This window comes from Solanum tuberosum, unplaced genomic scaffold, assembly GCF_000226075.1.
Source record: "Solanum tuberosum cultivar DM 1-3 516 R44 unplaced genomic scaffold, SolTub_3.0 scf00226, whole genome shotgun sequence".
Taxonomy (NCBI): domain Eukaryota; kingdom Viridiplantae; phylum Streptophyta; class Magnoliopsida; order Solanales; family Solanaceae; genus Solanum; species Solanum tuberosum.
The window spans coordinates 32,603-51,174 of NW_006239155.1; the positions used below are offsets into that span (position 1 = coordinate 32,603).

An 18,572-nucleotide genomic window follows, 5' to 3' on the forward strand; every position below is an offset into this window, starting at 1 on the left:
TAAAAAGACCATTACTCTCCACTTAGCTAAAAATATGTGAATGAACTGATATTTTTGTGCTGAATTAAATGAATGTGATTTTTTTAACCTATTGTGCAAAAGTGGAATATGCATTTGTGAATGGATGTCTGAGTGTTGATATTTCTGATTAAATATGAAGGTCTAATCATATATGATTGCGTAAAGTATAAGATTGTTTAAATCAGACTATTGTATCATATAAAAAGGGACGATTCAACATACAACATTCCTCCCATAAACTTTACGCAAAATTTGAGAAAAAACCGTACCTCAAATTATGTAATATATAGACAGTTTACCTGAATGCAAATATTATAAAGTGAAGTTGAATCTATTATGCCACATTCTTTAGATGGTTATGATTATTTTGATTGCCAAAAAATTTCCAAAGTGAGCCAGTCAAACACTCATGTTTCATGGTCCAAGCTACTGGGCTTTCTAGTGCTGAGTCTGCTGACACTTAAAACTTATTTTCAAACAGAATAATTGTTTGTTCCATTGTGTCATCCTATCATTTTGCTTATTTTAGTTGTTTAAAAATTAATTATTCAAGATTTCTTGGAATCCACAATTTTATCCAATTCGAGAGATAATTAATGGCTTTGTGGTCCATTTAAAAAGAGTTAGGCTTGTTTAATGAAATTATGGTTTTATGTTCCACTTTTAAGCAGCATTTATCGTGGATCTTTACCTTTTTGTTGACTAATTTGTCAAGTGTAGAGTCTAAAAAGTAAAAAAGTAATAGGATCATCAGCAGCCAGTTACCCTTTTTAGTGGAGTATCAAAAAATTGATATCAACATCACTACACGTAGGAATAATCCACGTCCACTAAGTTCATTTCATAAATTGTAATATACCAGCAACGGATGTGGTGCAGTGAATGAGATTGCTCTTTTTTTTAATCAGAGATTTTGATTTGATATAGAAAAATCTTTAGAAGGGAGTGTTCCCCCAGTGGAACCCTACTCTATGCGAATCCAGAATACTCAAACTCTTATACAAATATTGGATACCAAATAAGAAGTTAAAGACATGTCAAATGTTGCAAAATGTCTTTTAATACTGTGTTCTTAAATATGTTAATTGTGTCTTATTAGAAATGTCACAACTCCTTGAAAAAGAGACAACCTTTTAGAAAGGTCACAACTTTTAGAATGGTCACAACCCTTTAGAAAAGAGACACCGTAAAAGTCATTACCCTTTGTAAAAATCGCAACCCTCCAGGAGATTAACAACCCTTCACTTCCTACTCACACCTTTAAAACCCAACAGGAAGGAAGGAGTATGTAATCACTTGAGTAATATTAGATAGACTATAGTCCATCAATATGTAATTACTTGAGTAAAAAATCCAAATATATATATATATATATATATATATACTGTACAATAGTACTCAAGTAATTACATATTGATGGACTATAGTCTATCTAATATTACTCAAGTGATTACATACTCCTTCCTTCCTGTTGGGTTTTAAAGGTGTGAGTAGGAAGTGAAGGGTTGTTAATCTCCTGGAGGGTTGCGATTTTTACAAAGGGTAATGACTTTTACGGTGTCTCTTTTCTAAAGGGTTGTGACCATTCTAAAAGTTGTGACCTTTCTAAAAGGTTGTCTCTTTTTCAAGGAGTTGTGACATTTCTAATAAGACACAATTAACATATTTAAGAACACAGTATTAAAAGACATTTTGCAACATTTGACATGTCTTTAACTTCTTACTACAAGATTTAATTTTTTTTTACTTTCTTTTAGTTTTGTGTCAAGTCATAAATAAGACATATAATTGAAACGAAGAGGGTATTAATTAAAGATTTAATAGAACATTCTTATTAGTTAAAGTGGTAAAAACGTATCATTTGTTAGGTGTCTCACAATGGTTGTATAAGAATTTCAAAACGAGTTTACAACTCATTGTCCAAGTTTTTAAATTTGGTACAGTATTCGTCAAAGTCTTATTGAATGCTTTCATATTATCATATACTACCTCCGTCCACTTTAAATTGTCATAGTTTCCCTTTTTTAGAGTCAAACTATAAAAAATTTGACTAACGTTTTTCATATATTTTTTCATCATATTGATATACAAAAAAATTGAAATTTATTTCGTATAGTTTTTGAATATAAAATCTTTTTGTTTTAAATATCAAATTAATGTAATATAATTTAACTTTGAAAATTAGTCAACTTGACTTTCGAAAAGCGCAACATGACAAATAAAAGTGGACGGGGAGTAGTAGCAGAGTTAATTAAACTTTAATAAATCTATGTTTGTATATGTTTCTCTTCCATCTTCCACCCTATTATTCTAGGTTAGCTTTTCACGGTTTTTTTCAAGTTTATTTCCCATTCTGCCGAATGGGCGATTTGGCTACTTTGTCACTGTAATTCATATATCTCTATAGCAATAAATGAAAGTACGTTGTCAATAGCATATTTAATATAATTTGATACGTGAAGTTTGAAAAGACAATAAATAAATACATAGATCTTATTCCAATTGGCGTTTGGAAAGACACTAGGTACATAGACCTTATTCCAATCTTATGAAGATAGAAACACTAATTTAGAAAAATTCTCAAGTAAAATAAATCAAAGCAGATATAAAAGAAAAATATTTTAATACGAAGAAGCCATGTTGACTAAATAAATAAAGTAATTTTAAGTGCAAGTAGCAATAGTGTAATGGTGGTTCTTTGATGATTTCTTGGTCAGACTTACTAAATGCTATAGTATCACTCTTTTTGACTAAATTCGTTTAATCTATAAAGATATAATATAAAGGAAAAATATTTCATATTCAAGAAGCTCAATTAATGATGGCTTGTTGATAAATGCAAATAATTGAGCTATGCTATTCAACATTCAAACAACACAGAAACCATGTCTCTGAGGAGTACTATATTTTATGAAAAGTAAAGTTGACTGAAAAAAAAAACAAGTTATAAGGGGCTCCATATACAAGGGGAAAAAAATAAAAAAGTTGAAGCCAGTTATTAGACAGAACTATGGTTGAATTATTATTATTATTAAAAAAAATGGAGCCAGGGGAAGCAAAAATGGAGAGGGAATTAAAAAATTGAGGAATCGAATCATCACCAGTAAGAAGAAAATTTATAATCAACGAACTAAGCTATTAAGAAATTTTGAGTTAAAATTTTTAATTTTCCGTTTGCAACTATTTTAATTTATTCCCTTCCCTGGTCTTAAGGTATGTGAATAGAGAGTCAAGTAAGAAAAAGGAGAAAATTAAAGGTTAAAACATACTATATTTAACCTAACCTTTAATTAGCTGCTACAAATTATTAAGTGCAAAGCCATTAAATTATAGAAGTATGTATTGTGATATATTTGTGACGTTACGTTAATTCATATTTGAGAGTATATAATATGATTCTAATAATAACCTGAATATCACACTTTTCTTATTTAAAGGATTAAAAGTTGAGCAAAGCTTAAAAATGCTTAATCGAATATTACAAGAATCAAAACTAAAATTCATCAAATACCTAAGGGGCCAAATATGCAAAATCACAAAAAGTAATCCGAGAAAAAAGCTGATTATGAAGGATGGGTCAGTACGAAGGAAAATGTTTACTTGGAATTTGGAAATGTTTTCAGAAAATTAAGTAGAATCGTTATTTAATTATTCTTTTGAGTTCGGTACGTGATAAGAAATTAATATTATTATAAATATTTATATATATAATCTTAACAAATATTAACGGAGGTGTGGAGGTAGGGGCGTGGATGGTGAGGATGGGGGCTAGTCATGAAGTGGGGGTGAAGATGAGCACGTTGAAGGGTGAGGAGGACACACGAGTCACACAACCAATGTGAAATGACACTTGTGAAACTTGTTTCTCTATTGTCACATAAAACATTTTCCTCATAATTTTAAGAAATTTATTTTATTTTTTAAAAAAAATTAACTAATAAAACATGAAAAAATCGATTTTTTCCCCATAATTATGTTGATTATTTCTTCTGAACTATTTGGATGTTATAATTATAACTTTTAAAAAATGGAGATATATTTAGGAAAAAACCAAACAGACACAATAAAGTTATCCCACTTGCATTGATTTTTTTTCCAGGGAGAAGGGAGTTACAAGATATGAGAAATCGAACTCATTAACGAATTGAAAACCTGTTTTTTATCAAGTCATATAGTAGGAGGCCAATTACTCCCCTCTTTCTCTAAATATTCCATTAGAATGTGACAACATAAAAAAAAATAGTTGTCATTAATTTTACAGTAGTACTTGTAATAATAAAAATTGAGTTAATTACTTAACTTATATTGTAAAGAAATAAACATCTTAGGTTATATATTTGTCAAACCGACCAAAAAAATAGGGTAGATGTGATTTCTCTTTCAATAAAATAATAATGCAAACTTCAGTCTATATATGGAATTGAAGGCATCAAGAGAATATTGAGGGCAAATAATTTTTTCTTGTCTGTTTTAATTAGTGATTGAAAGTTTTAATCATGTAGTATAATATTTTAAAGGGTAATGCTAAATAACGAGAGAATTTGATCAGAATTTGACCAGAAATTAAAAATCTATAATATTTTTTTAATTTTAAAATAAACTAATCTTTTTTTCATTTTTTAATTAAAAGATATTAAAGTTAAAAGAGTAAAAATATTTAAAAAGGGAAAATAACATAGATAAAATACAATTCTGGCCAAAAGAATTTTTCCTATTTTAAATATATATTAATTAGTGCATGCTGGACATTGCTGTTTCTTATGATTAAGGGACATCAATTACTATATATTGTCTCTTTTTCAGTTATTTAATTTTTTGTTCCAATAAATTCTTTTGATTAACTAAGAGGAATAGGCAAGAAATTTGATACACCAACCAAATTTGTAACATGTCTGGTTGGCAAGCATCAAGGATGATTCACTCCTAATTTCAATATATAGATAATATATCATTTTATTATATGGAAACAACTTTAATTAGAAATCTTTTACGACCCTTTTTATAATTTTAAATATATATATATAACAAAAATTTAAATGTAGGGATAATCTTAGTGGTTTGAAAGCGGTTGTGATGCATAATCATCTTATTTAAAAGTTTAAACTATTAGAAAGAGCATATTTTTATTTACATGAATATATTCTCAACACACTCAATCACATGTTGGCCTGATTTTCTTTTCTTTTTTCGTAGGCGAATTACGTAGAAATTCTTTTTGACGATGAATACATTGTGTAAGATTCAATTCTATGCCTCTACATGCTTTGATACCATACAACACACCTTATCTAAAAAAATTAAGCTTTAATAGACATTAATAGATAATACCAAACACACATCTATTTACTTAATTATATTCTCAACAAAAACTGCTTCTATTCATATGAACAATATTATATTATGAAAAGAGTATATTGCATTATTGTCCTTTTATTTCTTTTTTTAAAAGGGGTCATATGGAAAAGCCTCAACCCCGCTACGTGCATTAAGAGAGAGAGCCTTATGATACATTTAGGTTCTCGAAATTCTCAAATCGCTTTGGATGGTGTTAAATTGAGATTCTCAACTTTAATTCATGTTCTCTTTTTATATGCGTATTAAAAGTCACAATAAATTCATCACCCCTAGTAATAGAATCGTTGAATTATGTCTCACCACATTAATGGTATTAAATTGAGAATCTAAATCTTCAAAAAAAAATTATGCTTATTATGAGAGGTCTCAATAGTTGCAACTCACCTAACAATTAAGTCCATTTAATTTCTTTGATGTCATTTTCGTTTATTTGTTCATTTTAGAACAAGTTGAGTAAAGTTTAATATTTGCATACATTTGAAAAAGACAAATGAAAGAGGAGAGCCAAGAAAACATGAGTCGGTGAACCGATAATTAACTCTAGAAAGGAAAAAATCATGACCCAATGGTCTGCAATCATTTAAATCTAATTATTTTTAAGGATTTATTTAAGAGTTAACTATCAAAAATATATTTGAAGATTATTTTTTTTTTGTGAATTTTACATTTTAATAATCATTTCTTTTTATGTATACACATTTAATTTAATCATCCGTTGTTACTTTTTGTTATTTGAATTATCTTCATCGTTTAAGTAGAAAAATAAAATATATAATAATTAAGATAAATTTTAATATATAGACGATGGATAATCCATATAAGAAAAAAGGAATAATCTTATTTTATTAATAATCGACTCTATAACTTCTTCAATAAACACTAATTTTTCAAGCAAGTTTTGATTTCAAAATATCGAGGCTGACTGCCAAATCAATTGGGGGGAAGGGGGTCTAGAAAGCCCTTTTTATGAAATTTCTGAAAGGTGTGACGGACGGTGTGTATCAAGCCCGAAACGAATATTGACCATCAATTACTAGTAATTGGGGCTTCATGCAGGCGAGTTGCAGCCTGCATGATATCATTGATAAAATTTGTTTTCACTATTTTAATTAAGAAAAAAAAATATATACTTCTCATTTCTAAAGAACTTATTTCTTCAAAGAAAATATTTTAATTGAAAATAATAATAATAATAATATTTTTTAGAAAATATGACAGCAAATTAAAGTGTAACCGATGGTGGAGCCCACCCAAAGTTAACAAAATATTCCTCGAGGATATGCCATGAGAAACTTTATTATAAATTTGTTTGTTGTTATATTGGCATGTCAGTTCGTATATATGATAATGTCTAATCCATATTGAGTCACAACGTTGGTACTAGATATATAATTAGGGAAATAGTGTGTGCAATATTATTTTTCTTTTATTTTTTATTTGTGCCTGGTAAAAAAAAGATATATTTTGTATTTTTTAAAAGTTAAAATTTTATGTCAAGTCAAATTATATCGAACAAAGTTGAGGGAGTGAGTATACATATGGAGTAGTTTTTCTTATTTCAATGATCACTTGTTTATGATTAAGGAAATGAACAATTTGTCAAGTCTTTTGTCTCATTGGATTATGTTGGCATATTTTTAGTCTCTGATCAATAATGTTTTTCACATGCAAAGAGGTACAGACAAACACAAAGATTAAATACATGTTTATTGCCCATGCTGTGGTTAATATGACACTTAATATTATTTTAAGACTCTAGTTAGTACTTCATTGAATTAAAACGCTATTTTTTAGTTCAAGGTTACACTAAATATGGATGTTAGTTATAGTACATTTTAATATTTTTAAATTTTATTTGTGAAATATTGAGTATATTATAGTAATTATCAAAATTACTCTTTCAATTAATTAAACTTTAAATATGCCAAAACAATATCACATAACACTAAAATGATTTTTTTTGAAAAAATTATTGAGGAACTAAAGAAGTGCTCTAGTATTATCTCCCAAAAACAGTACTTTCTTTGTCCCATTTAATATGACACCATTTCTTTTTTAGTTCGTCCCAAAAATAATGTTATTTTACTATAATTAAAAATAATTCAATTTTAAAATATCTTTTTTTATTCTTAATGAAATAATTTTCAACCAAACAAATATCTAAGAATTGTTTTAGACCATAAATTTCAAAAACCTTTAATTTTTTTCTTAAACATCGTTTCAATAAAAAAAAAGTGTTACGTAACATAAAATAGGGGAGTATAAAAATTAAAGAACAGATGGCCGACAGATAACGAAGTCGACGTGGTAGTTATAGGAATTAATACAAGCCTACAGAGTCGACGTCTGCGGCTTTATTTGTGTATAATATTTTAATTAAAGATTTATTTTATTATATTAATATTATTAATAATTTTATGTAATTTTAAATTTAAATATTATTATTTTTTAATCAAATATATATGTAATAATTAATTATTAAAATAAAATATTTATTCTTAATATAGATATCAAATAAAATGAAATTAATTAAGTAGTTTCTGTGGGACACCCATGTCTATTTTCGAGTCATTTTCAGAAAATGACAAAGCAAAAACGAAAAGGTCGCATGGGAGTAAGACAATTCGAAAGTGAAAGATAATGGAAATATGAGCTGCTCTCTGCATAAAAAAAAATAATACCATGATAGAGTGGTGAGACTGTTTTATCTTCAATTAGACATGTTGATTCTCGGAATTAAGTCGGGGTATAAAGAAAATCTTATTGAGAGTGTCACTCTTGAATGAGCTCTGTAATGTGGATTCAATTTAATTGGGACTTCAATATAGACTCTGAACATCGAATAAAAAATCACAAAAATAAAAAATCTTTATAACTATCTACACAAAGTACACGGGATACTACTAACTTTACAGACAATTGTTTCACAAAAATGTGTTATAATTTAATCAATTAATTAACACCAAAAAGGTATAAAGGTTGTCTCGGGATAAATAGGATAAATAGAATTCCTGAATTCTTAATTAGAGACTTCGATTTGAATTTTAGGTATGAAAAAAAAAACTTATTTCGTACATCCAACTTAAATGGATCTTATACCGTATATTTGAATTTGTCTATAAGGTATTACATAATGAATTCAAACTTAATGATAGATATATAGCTTTACAACTTTACAATATTACATTCGAAAACTCAAGTCGATCGATTGAGGATAATACGTACAAAATCATTTATTTATTTATATATATATATATATATATATATATGTAGATGTTACGTTTTGGCAAGAATAATATTTGTTTTTTTGTTTTTATGATGGGTAGATGGAAGTTGTTTGATATGTAGTCCTATTTCTTTTATCTGGTTCAATTTTGTGACTTTGGATTTTATGAGATAAAATAGGACAACAAATTAATTATATATATACATATTTCATCTACTAATACATAATGACATAATATTTCTGTTCTTTTTGAAAAATGAATATAAAAGTTGTTTACAGCTTGCTGGCCCAAAATTTTCTTAACAAGGACAAATTATAGGATTCTAGATGCATTTGAATTTCTCAATTTATTTATAACAAAGAAAAATGATTGGCTCCCAGAAACATTAATTTATTAATTTGTCGCTGGTTTAAGTTCAACAAGTTATTAATTTAGCTACCATGTTGATTATTAATAAATAATTTTTGGTATTTAAATAGGAATCTGCATATTATGTAGCTCCAAATTATTCACCGTAAGAATTGTTAATTAGTATACTTAATACTTTCATTCTTCTGTCTTATTAAATTGTTCACAAGTCTTGTAGGAATTAAGAACATGCATTTATATAATTATATTCATAAGTTATATATCGTAATTTTTGGTGTAATTTTCGTTCTTTTATATTAGAGTTAAATGTCAAAAACACACCTAAAATATCTCATTTTTTTGAGTTTCATACCTAAAATATTGAGCGTATGAGTTTCATATACCTAAATTATCACTTATTAGTTTGAGAAACACTCAACTCAAACTGACTTGTATATGCCACATAGGACGCATGTTCTATTTGTTCAACTTTATATATACATGATTAAGTATTTACTTGTGCATATCCAAAATTCAACGTAATTTAATTTTAAGTTTCCACTTATGCACATCTAAAATCGAAAAATATAAATATAAATTGAGGTCAAATTAAGAGGTACGTTTATATGTTATATCGAAAAATAATTTTCCCAAACAATTTGTCTTACTTAATTGACTGTCGATGTTTACTCACGGCCTTTATCACTTGATTTGCTTTGGCAGTTACTGTGTTAATAAAGGCAAATCAAGGCTGTCCAACACATTCTTCATTTCATACTACTTGTTGGAATATTTATACTTCTTTTGTATATGGATATCGATTAAATTTGGATTCACATCGAGAAGTCTTTTTTCATATTTGGTATCTGTATTGGAGCTCGATTAAATTTGGATTCACATCGAGAAGTTTCACATTGGAGGTAAAATGCTCTCTAACAAAGGTGACTCTGTACCCAAAGGGACTTGAATCCGAGGCCTTTTGGTTAAGAATGAAAAAGTACTCACCACTCCATCATAACCCTTGTTCGTTGGAATATTTGTACTTTATATAGTGTCTTATTTACTTGCTTGACTTATTTTTCTTTCACATGAAAATTCTGAATATTCACGGGCAAAAGGTACAGAAAAGGATCATAAGTATAAAAGATTTAGACTATAAAATATTGTATAATATCAAATAACTGGTTAATTTATATATAATAAGTTCTCAATTTATTCTGCAAGTTACCAAATTGGATTTTGATATAAAAGGAATCACTTACGACTTTAATTTGTGATGAGCTAAATATTTCATCATTAATCTATCGCTAAATGACTTGTGCTATTTAGCTATATAATGTTTTGATCACTAATTTCTTCAATAGGTGCAACGTGCCAACGTCCATAAGTTCAAATCATTAGAACCTGTTTGCGTATGAACAAATAAAAAAGAAAAGAAAAGGAATTTGAAATACAAATTATAAGCCTAAATACAGTTCATGTTGTCTCTTATTTTCTGTTCTTTTTACTGAATAGATAATCTAGAAGTAAATTATTTCGAATATTAAAAAATAATTAAAATATTCATCTGAAGTTCAAATTTCTTCGTCCAAACAGGATAAGCATTAGTGGTGCAAGTTAATTATTTCATGAACTTTTGACCATACTTGGTGTTGAATGTTGATTATCAATAATTACGCATTACTAATAATCAATTAGTAATTCAGTATTAAATATTGGCACACTCGATAAATGTGATTATTTTTTAAATAGTGGGTAAAGAATTAGTGGTGAAATAGATGGACAAATTGACTATTAAATTTTTTAATTAATTGTTGGATCATCAACATAGTCCCCAAAATATATAAACTATTTTCTATGTCCCAAATTGATGTTCAAAAATAATTATCATTTAGTCATCAAATTCTCTTTTTAAATTTTTTTTTATTTATGCAACTAATTATTGCTTAAGCATTTCATCTAGTAGCCCCTTTTATTTTCAACTTACATGATTATAAATCAAAGTAGGCCATGTCATTGAAAATTAAGAGATGACTTACCTTTTAGTTCTTTTAATATGAACCTATATTTATCGAATAAATTAACTTTTAGTATTCTTTCAATCGAATAAACTAACATGTTTTGTAAATTATTAAAACAAAGTTAAAAAAGAAGAAGGTATCTTTAGTCATAGAATATGTTGATTGAGTTCCATGAATCACAAAGAATTTGGCAACAACTCCCCAAAAGGAACAAATCATTTCACACGTTCGATCTTGGAGTTGATGATTTGCTAATTTAATATGTACATAATTTGCAATATGAAAAAAACTTGTCAATATGAATTATGAAATAGTTAGAATCATCTACTTTTAATTAGATATTTTGATTTTGAGTTGTAAATAAAAAAAATTAAAATGTGTCACTCTAAAAGAATCCTATAAAATACAAATTCAAATTTAATCGAGATTTAACGTAAATTTAGAGGAAATTAAAAATATATATATATATTTTTTAAAATAATAATATATTTTTAGAAGAATAGGGGGTGAAAGTCCACGTGGTAGTTAGGTCAACACAGGCGGCTTGGAAGTTTCTATAAAATAGTCGACTTGTCTACATATAGAGCCACTTTCACAAATAAAATTATAAACAAAAAAAAGAAGAGTTAAAAATAAAAAAATTGAAAGTGAAAGCAAGTGGAAATATGAAGTGCACTACTTTAGCTGTTTTATAATTTCAATCCAGACAAAAATCATATGCAGTCTTCCATCTCTTGTCCCCTATCTATAATAATAATAATAATAATAATAATAATAATATGTACGTTAGTTGATTGAAAAAAGGAAAGAAATTCATTCATTCAATTATTTTTTATTTGGACTCATGGTAAAAATTTAAAATTTTAACTTTCGAAACCCTAAATTGGGACTAAGAAATTAATAACACCAGAATTATAAATCACGTTTTTAGCAATAAGGCACTACTAATCAGTATCTAGTTATACATGATATTAATTAATGAATAATCTACTGAATTATTTAATATTGTAACTTACATTAAATGTTTGTATAACATAAAAATGGTAAATCCTATCGTGTTAAACATATTATATCATTGCATTGTGGAGCGTTAAGGATAAACTGAGAAAGTTGAAATTTGAAATTTAATGCTAAAAATAGAAAAGACAATTTATTTTAACCATATTAAAAATGGATTTAAGTTTTCATGGTTAACGTATTTTGTTGCGGTTTAGTAATAAAAAATACATTTTCTAAAAAGAAAATTCTAATAAATAGACCTTAAATATGACATGCCTTATAATAATTAGATAAGAGTAATATTTAAAATATCTATCCCTTTGCTATAATATATAATAAAAGCATTTTAAAAAGAAATTTGTTTTAATAAATAAATAAAAAGTAGTAATAATTACGAGCACATAAAAGAATTTTTCATTAAGCTTCAAGTACTAAAATGCTATAATAGTATTAGGGGAAAAAAAATAGATTATATATAATAGGGTGATAGTTATAGAAAACAATAAAGTGGCAATACTTACGTATGTGACACTGCCATAACTAACCTAAGGTGGATTAGTTATTTGTCACATGAATAATTTGCACCATATGCTTTTATATTTCGAGATTTGTTTGTTCTAAAAAGAAAAGGAAATTTGCTAATTTAACACCTATAACAGCTCAATGAGCCTAATTGAGTATGTTATTATATCGTATTAAATTATTATATCGTATTAAATTATTACATGCCAACGACAAGAACAGGCAAAGAGCTAACATTATTGTTAATTCTAATGTCAATAGGAAGATTCTTTTACATCTTGTCATATGAGTGTTAAAATTTTGTATTGTATTAAATTGTTATTTTAAATATAATTTTCGTAATATTTTATAAATTCTCTATTATATTATTAGATGACAAAAAAAAGATATAATTATTTATGTTTTTATATTTATCACGATAAGACAATTTTATTGATGGTAAACAACTTCACATATATCCTGTTTTATTATTTTGTTTTTATTTTAATATGACAAAAATTAAAAGCTTACGGAATTGAAGATTGCTGCATTTTAATAATTGATTATAACCAATTAAAAGTCAAACAAATTATCATTTGAAGATTTTGTATTATTAAAGTTTATGTTCCGTTATTGAAGGAAACGAAAATCCTTTTATTTATATGTACCAAAAAAAGAAAATCCATTTCTTTATTTTACAACACAGCAAAATCATTTTCTTACAAGTGGAGACACAATATGTAAAAAAACATAAAGAATTAATGTTTAAAAACACACCACAATCATTATTTTTTCCCCTTAATTTTCTACTTAAGTAACTATTTATTTTTTAAAATCTAAATTATCACCATTTGCTAACATACTTCATACTTAATTAGATATGTTTTTGTAAAACAATGATTTTTGTCCAAACATAATCTCAAAAACTACCTAATAAGAGAAAATTGTACAAAGCGATCAATTATCCAATATTCGATTCAAGAATGTTGACATTTTTAATATATGGATAATGATAATTCAGATTAAAAAACAAAACTAATAGTTGATATATGAAATTCGTGAAATAATTGGGTTTCCGTTTTTTTAATTATAGGTTGAATAAAGAAATAATTTAAACAGTAAGATATATAATGTGAACGCCTATAATTTGTTAGAATTGGCGCTCTTCATACTCGTCTCCTTCACACGTTTTTCTGAAGGCGGAAGAAAAAAACTTCTCTTCGTCAACTTCTTCGTCAGCTATGGCGGCGCTATTCAATTGCCGGCCGGAACTTATCCACTTCTTCTCTATTTTCTCCTTCTTCCTTCTCTTCCCCGTCGCTTTTTCCGACGAGCTTCAAACACTTTTATCCATCAAATCCTCTTTATCAAACCCCACCACCAATGTATTCCAAAATTGGGAACCCAATACTCCTCTCTGTAAGTTCACTGGCATCACATGTAATTCCGATGGGTCAGTCAAAGAAATCGAGCTTTCGAGTAAAAAAATTTCTGGGTTTGTTCCTTTTGATAAAATATGTTCACTTAATTCATTGGAAAAGCTCTCTCTGGGTTACAATTCACTTTCTGGGGAAGTTACGGATGATTTGAACAAGTGTGTTAGCTTGAATTACTTGGATGTTGGTAATAATGAATTTACTGGGTATTTCCCTTATGTATCTTCACTCAGTGAGTTAACCCATTTTTATGCAAATAACAGTGGGTTTACAGGAAAATTTCCATGGAATTCTTTTGCGAATATGAGTAATTTGATTGTGCTTAGCCTTGGTGATAATCTGTTTGATCGGACACCGTTTCCTGAAGTGATTTTGAAGCTTAATAAATTGAATTGGCTCTACTTATCGAGTTGTGAGCTTGAAGGGGAAATTCCTGAAGAAATTGGAAATCTTACAGAGCTGATTGATTTAGAGCTGTCGATGAATCACCTTACTGGTGAAATTCCTTCTGGAATTACGAAGCTGAAGAAATTATGGCAGCTTGAGTTGTATGAAAACCAGCTTACAGGGAAGTTGCCGGTTGGATTTGGGAATTTGACAAGTCTTGAATATTTTGATGCTTCGGCTAATAATCTGTACGGTGATCTGTCGGAAATTCGAAAGTTGAATCAATTGGTAAGTTTGCAGTTATTGCAGAACCAATTTTCAGGGGAAGTACCAGCAGAATTGGGAGAGTTCAAAAAGCTGGTGAACATTTCTTTGTACACTAACAAACTCACTGGTCAGCTTCCGCAGAAGTTGGGTTCTTGGGCGAATTTTGATTTCATTGATGTATCAGAGAATAGTTTCACTGGTCCAATTCCACCGGACATGTGTAAGATGGGGACGATGAGAGGATTATTGATACTTCAAAACAATTTCACTGGCGGAATCCCTGAAAGTTATGCTAATTGTACAACAATGACGCGGATTCGAGTGAGCAAAAACTCACTCTCCGGTGTGATTCCTGCAGGAATTTGGGGGCTACCAAAGCTCGAAATCCTTGATGTTGCAATGAATGAGTTTGAAGGTACTATTACTTCTGATATTGGAAATGCAAAATCTTTAGGTGAAATTGATGCGGCTAATAACAGATTCTCTGGTGAATTGCCTTTTGATATTTCGAATGCTTCTTCCTTAGTGAAAATTGATTTTAGTAACAATCAGTTTTCCGGTGAAATTCCGGGAACAATTGGGGAGCTTAAGAAGATTGGTAATCTTAATTTACAGAACAACAAGTTTTCTGGTTCAATACCAGATTCTTTAGGCTCTTGTGTTTCACTAAGCGACATTAACATGGCTAACAATTTGCTTAGCGGCTCTATTCCTGTTTCTCTAGGATCATTACCGACTTTAACTTCATTAAACTTGTCGGAGAATCAGCTTTCAGGGAAAATTCCGACGAGTTTATCAAATCTGAAGTTAAATCTTCTTGATTTTTCCAACAATCAGTTGACTGGAGCAATACCAAACTCCCTATCAATTGATGCTTATAAGGGTAGCTTTGCTGGGAATAATGGTCTTTGTAGCCAAAACATTAAGAACTTCCGTAGATGTTATGGTGAATCTGGAAAGCCTAGAGAATGGTACACTCTGTTGATATGTTTATTGGTGGCTGTGATTGTGGTGCTCGTTTCATTTGCGGGTTATTTGTTCTTGAAGAAGAAAAGTCATAAGGAACATGAGAGGTCTTTGAAGCAAAATTCTTGGAATACAAAGTCATTCCATATATTGACCTTCACAGAGGATGATATTCTTGATGGAATCAAGCACGACAATTTGATTGGAAAAGGTGGTTCTGGTAGTGTATACAGAGTGCAGCTTTCAGATGGAACAGATTTCGCGGTGAAACATATTTGGACTTCTGATTCAGGAAACAGGAAAATATCAGGAACAACATCACCAATGTTGGGAAAACCAGGGAAGAAATTGAAAGAATTTGAGGCTGAGGTTGAAACACTGAGCTCAATTCGACATGTGAATGTGGTGAAATTGTACTGTAGCATAACGAGTGATGACTCGAGCTTGTTGGTGTATGAATATATGCCAAATGGAAGTTTGTGGGATCGATTGCATACTTGCAAAAAGATGTCACTTGATTGGGAGACGAGGTACGAGATAGCTCTTGGTGCAGCCAAAGGACTGGAGTATTTACACCATGGTTGTGATAAGCCAGTGATTCATAGAGATGTTAAATCAAGTAACATCTTGTTGGATGAGTTTTGCAAGCCAAGAATCGCTGACTTTGGTCTTGCTAGGATTGCTCAAGCTGATTCAACCAAAGATACAACTCATGTCATTGCTGGAACACATGGATATATTGCTCCTGGTAAGAAGCTCATTATATTGTAGTTGATTTTATACGTAGAATTTGAGTATATCTACTTAACACTAACCATGTATTCATTTTTCACCATCGGTAAAATTGACTTACGAAATAGGCAACTCCCCATATCAAGCAATATGGTATCTTGAAAGATATAGTGAAAACTTGCTATAAACAGTTGGATCACTATGTTGCTCGGATCCTTCAAAAATGTCACTGCACCTGTGTTGGTTCCCTCAAAAATAGCGCATTCTTGGAGGATTTGACATGAGTGTGACAACATTTTTGAAGGATCCGAGCAACAATTGAATTGCACTAATAAGAGTGTGAAACAATATTAGTGTTAATTAACTTAGATCCTATCTTGATTATCTATTCATTTGGTCATAGTGAGTGTCTCATTTCTGGCATCCTTTTTGAACTTATTTGAATTGAATTGGTGTTGCAGAATATGGATACACACACAAAGTGAACGAGAAAAGTGATGTATATAGTTTCGGAGTTGTATTGATGGAGCTTATATCTGGGAAAAGGCCAATAGAATCCGAATACGGAGAGAATGGCAACATAGTTACATGGGTGAGCAGCAAATTGAAGAGCAAGGAAAGTGTATTAAGCATAGTGGATTCAAGCATTCTTGAAGCTTTCAAGGAAGATGCAATCAAAGTCTTGAGGATTGCTATTGTATGCACATCTAGGCTTCCCACATTAAGGCCAACAATGAGAAATGTAGTCAAAATGCTGGAAAAAGCAGAACCTTGCAGATTGGTTGGGATAATTGTAAGCAAAGATGATGGTAGTATCAAGACAGAACAATTGAAGGATCACACCAAGATGTAATTAGATCCCCCGTCTTTGCTCGTTTCACTCTTCAACCTGATCTCTGTCCTCCATGGAACGTCGAATCTTGTAGCAGTATGTAAAGTTTTGAAGATGGCCTCTTGGCCTTGTAACATATAGTAGAAGCTAGATCCATACTAGTATGTGGAATTAGATTGAATTTAGAGATGCATGGCATAAGTGCTATAAGATGTAATACTTGTATGTGCTAAATAAAAATGGTTTAGTTATTCAAATCCCTTTTCACCCTGCAATATTTGCTTTGTTTCCATAAAAAAACATCTAAGTTATACTTATCAGCATCCAAACTTTAGTGATTATATCAAATCAATAAATACATGACAGATATATGCACATGCATTTTACCAAAAAAAAGGTTTGGTCCCCTTCAAATCCTGATAGAAATTGGAAAAATTTCCTCGATTGGTTTGTCTAATTAAGAGAAGTGAGTTAGAAAATAGTTACGTCTTTCTTGTCATGTCTATATATTCCAATAGAGAAAACTTGACAATACTAACACGTAAAAGTCTTAATCTTTATTACGTAACTTTTTTTGTGTGTGCATCTTACTAGAATTTTCCTTTTCTTTTCACACAATAGATTAAGTTTGATGAATAAATATAGTAACTAACATTCTTTTGAGTCAAGTGTAGAGAAGTCTTACAATTCTTTGAATAATAATTTCTTAAATAACCAAGAGCTAGACTACAATAAAGACAAATTGGCATTTATTTAATAAAGTAAACTAAACCAAATAAATAAAACAAACCTAGAATCACATGGGTTGTGGTGGGATGGTTATACAAAAAAAAAAAGGAAAATGAAGCTGGAAAACCATTTTTTCTATTGTAGTTTGTACAGATGGAAAATAATAGACGGTAGGGAAAATATGTCTTTTCTTTTTATTTTTCATTCGATGCTCGATATCTGCATTGGACATTGATTAAATTCAGATTCGTATATGTAACATCCGACAATTTGAAATAGCTAAGAAGAGGCTTAGAATTTGAAAATTTTCATTTTTGGAAAGGATTTGAAAATCTGGAAATTTTTTTTGGCTAAGTGTGGAAATCAGTGATTTTTTTGGCCAACTTTGAGCAGTCATAACTTCTAGCTCAGGATGAGTTAGGAGTAGTTCCAGTTATGGTTGTGAAGCTTGTGGAATGATCTTTCCAACGCCGCTGAGTTTGCTCAATTCCGAGTTCGTATGAGCGAGTTATGGCCCTTTGAAAGTTGGGCAGTTGACAAGGAATCCGTCCGGGAATCATTAAGGGCATTTTGGTCTTTTCCCTAGCTATTTCTTTTAAGGATATATTGTTGTGTTAGGCTGATATTTGGATCTTTTGTTCCATTTTGAAAAGAGTGAGAACTAGGGCTTGAGAGTGAAGAAGAGGAGAAGGAGAAGAGAAGAGGAGATCAAGGAGTTTCCGTCGTGGAAATCATCGGAGGTGATTCCTAT

At 29.5% G+C, this 18,572-nt stretch overlaps 1 protein-coding gene across 1 annotated transcript; it reads left to right on the top strand.

Moving 5' to 3' along the window:
* The first annotated feature begins 13,602 nt into the window (after positions 1–13,602).
* LOC102594596 (receptor-like protein kinase HAIKU2) lies at positions 13,603–17,349 on the top strand. The gene is made up of 2 exons (XM_006356729.2): positions 13,603–16,276; positions 16,722–17,349. The coding sequence occupies exons 1-2, from the start codon at positions 13,714–13,716 to the stop codon at positions 17,111–17,113; spliced, it is 2,955 nt and encodes a 984-aa protein (XP_006356791.1). The 5' UTR covers positions 13,603–13,713; the 3' UTR covers positions 17,114–17,349.
* Positions 17,350–18,572: the final 1,223 nt, after the last annotated feature.

Excerpts from the sequence above, each read along its gene's own strand:
- LOC102594596 (XM_006356729.2), top strand. The coding sequence starts at position 13,714 with ATGGCGGCGCTATTCAATTGCCGGCCGGAACTTATCCACTTCTTCTCT. Across the intron at positions 16,277-16,721 it reads ACATGGATATATTGCTCCTG|AATATGGATACACACACAAA; the intron begins GTAAGAAGCTCA and ends TTGGTGTTGCAG.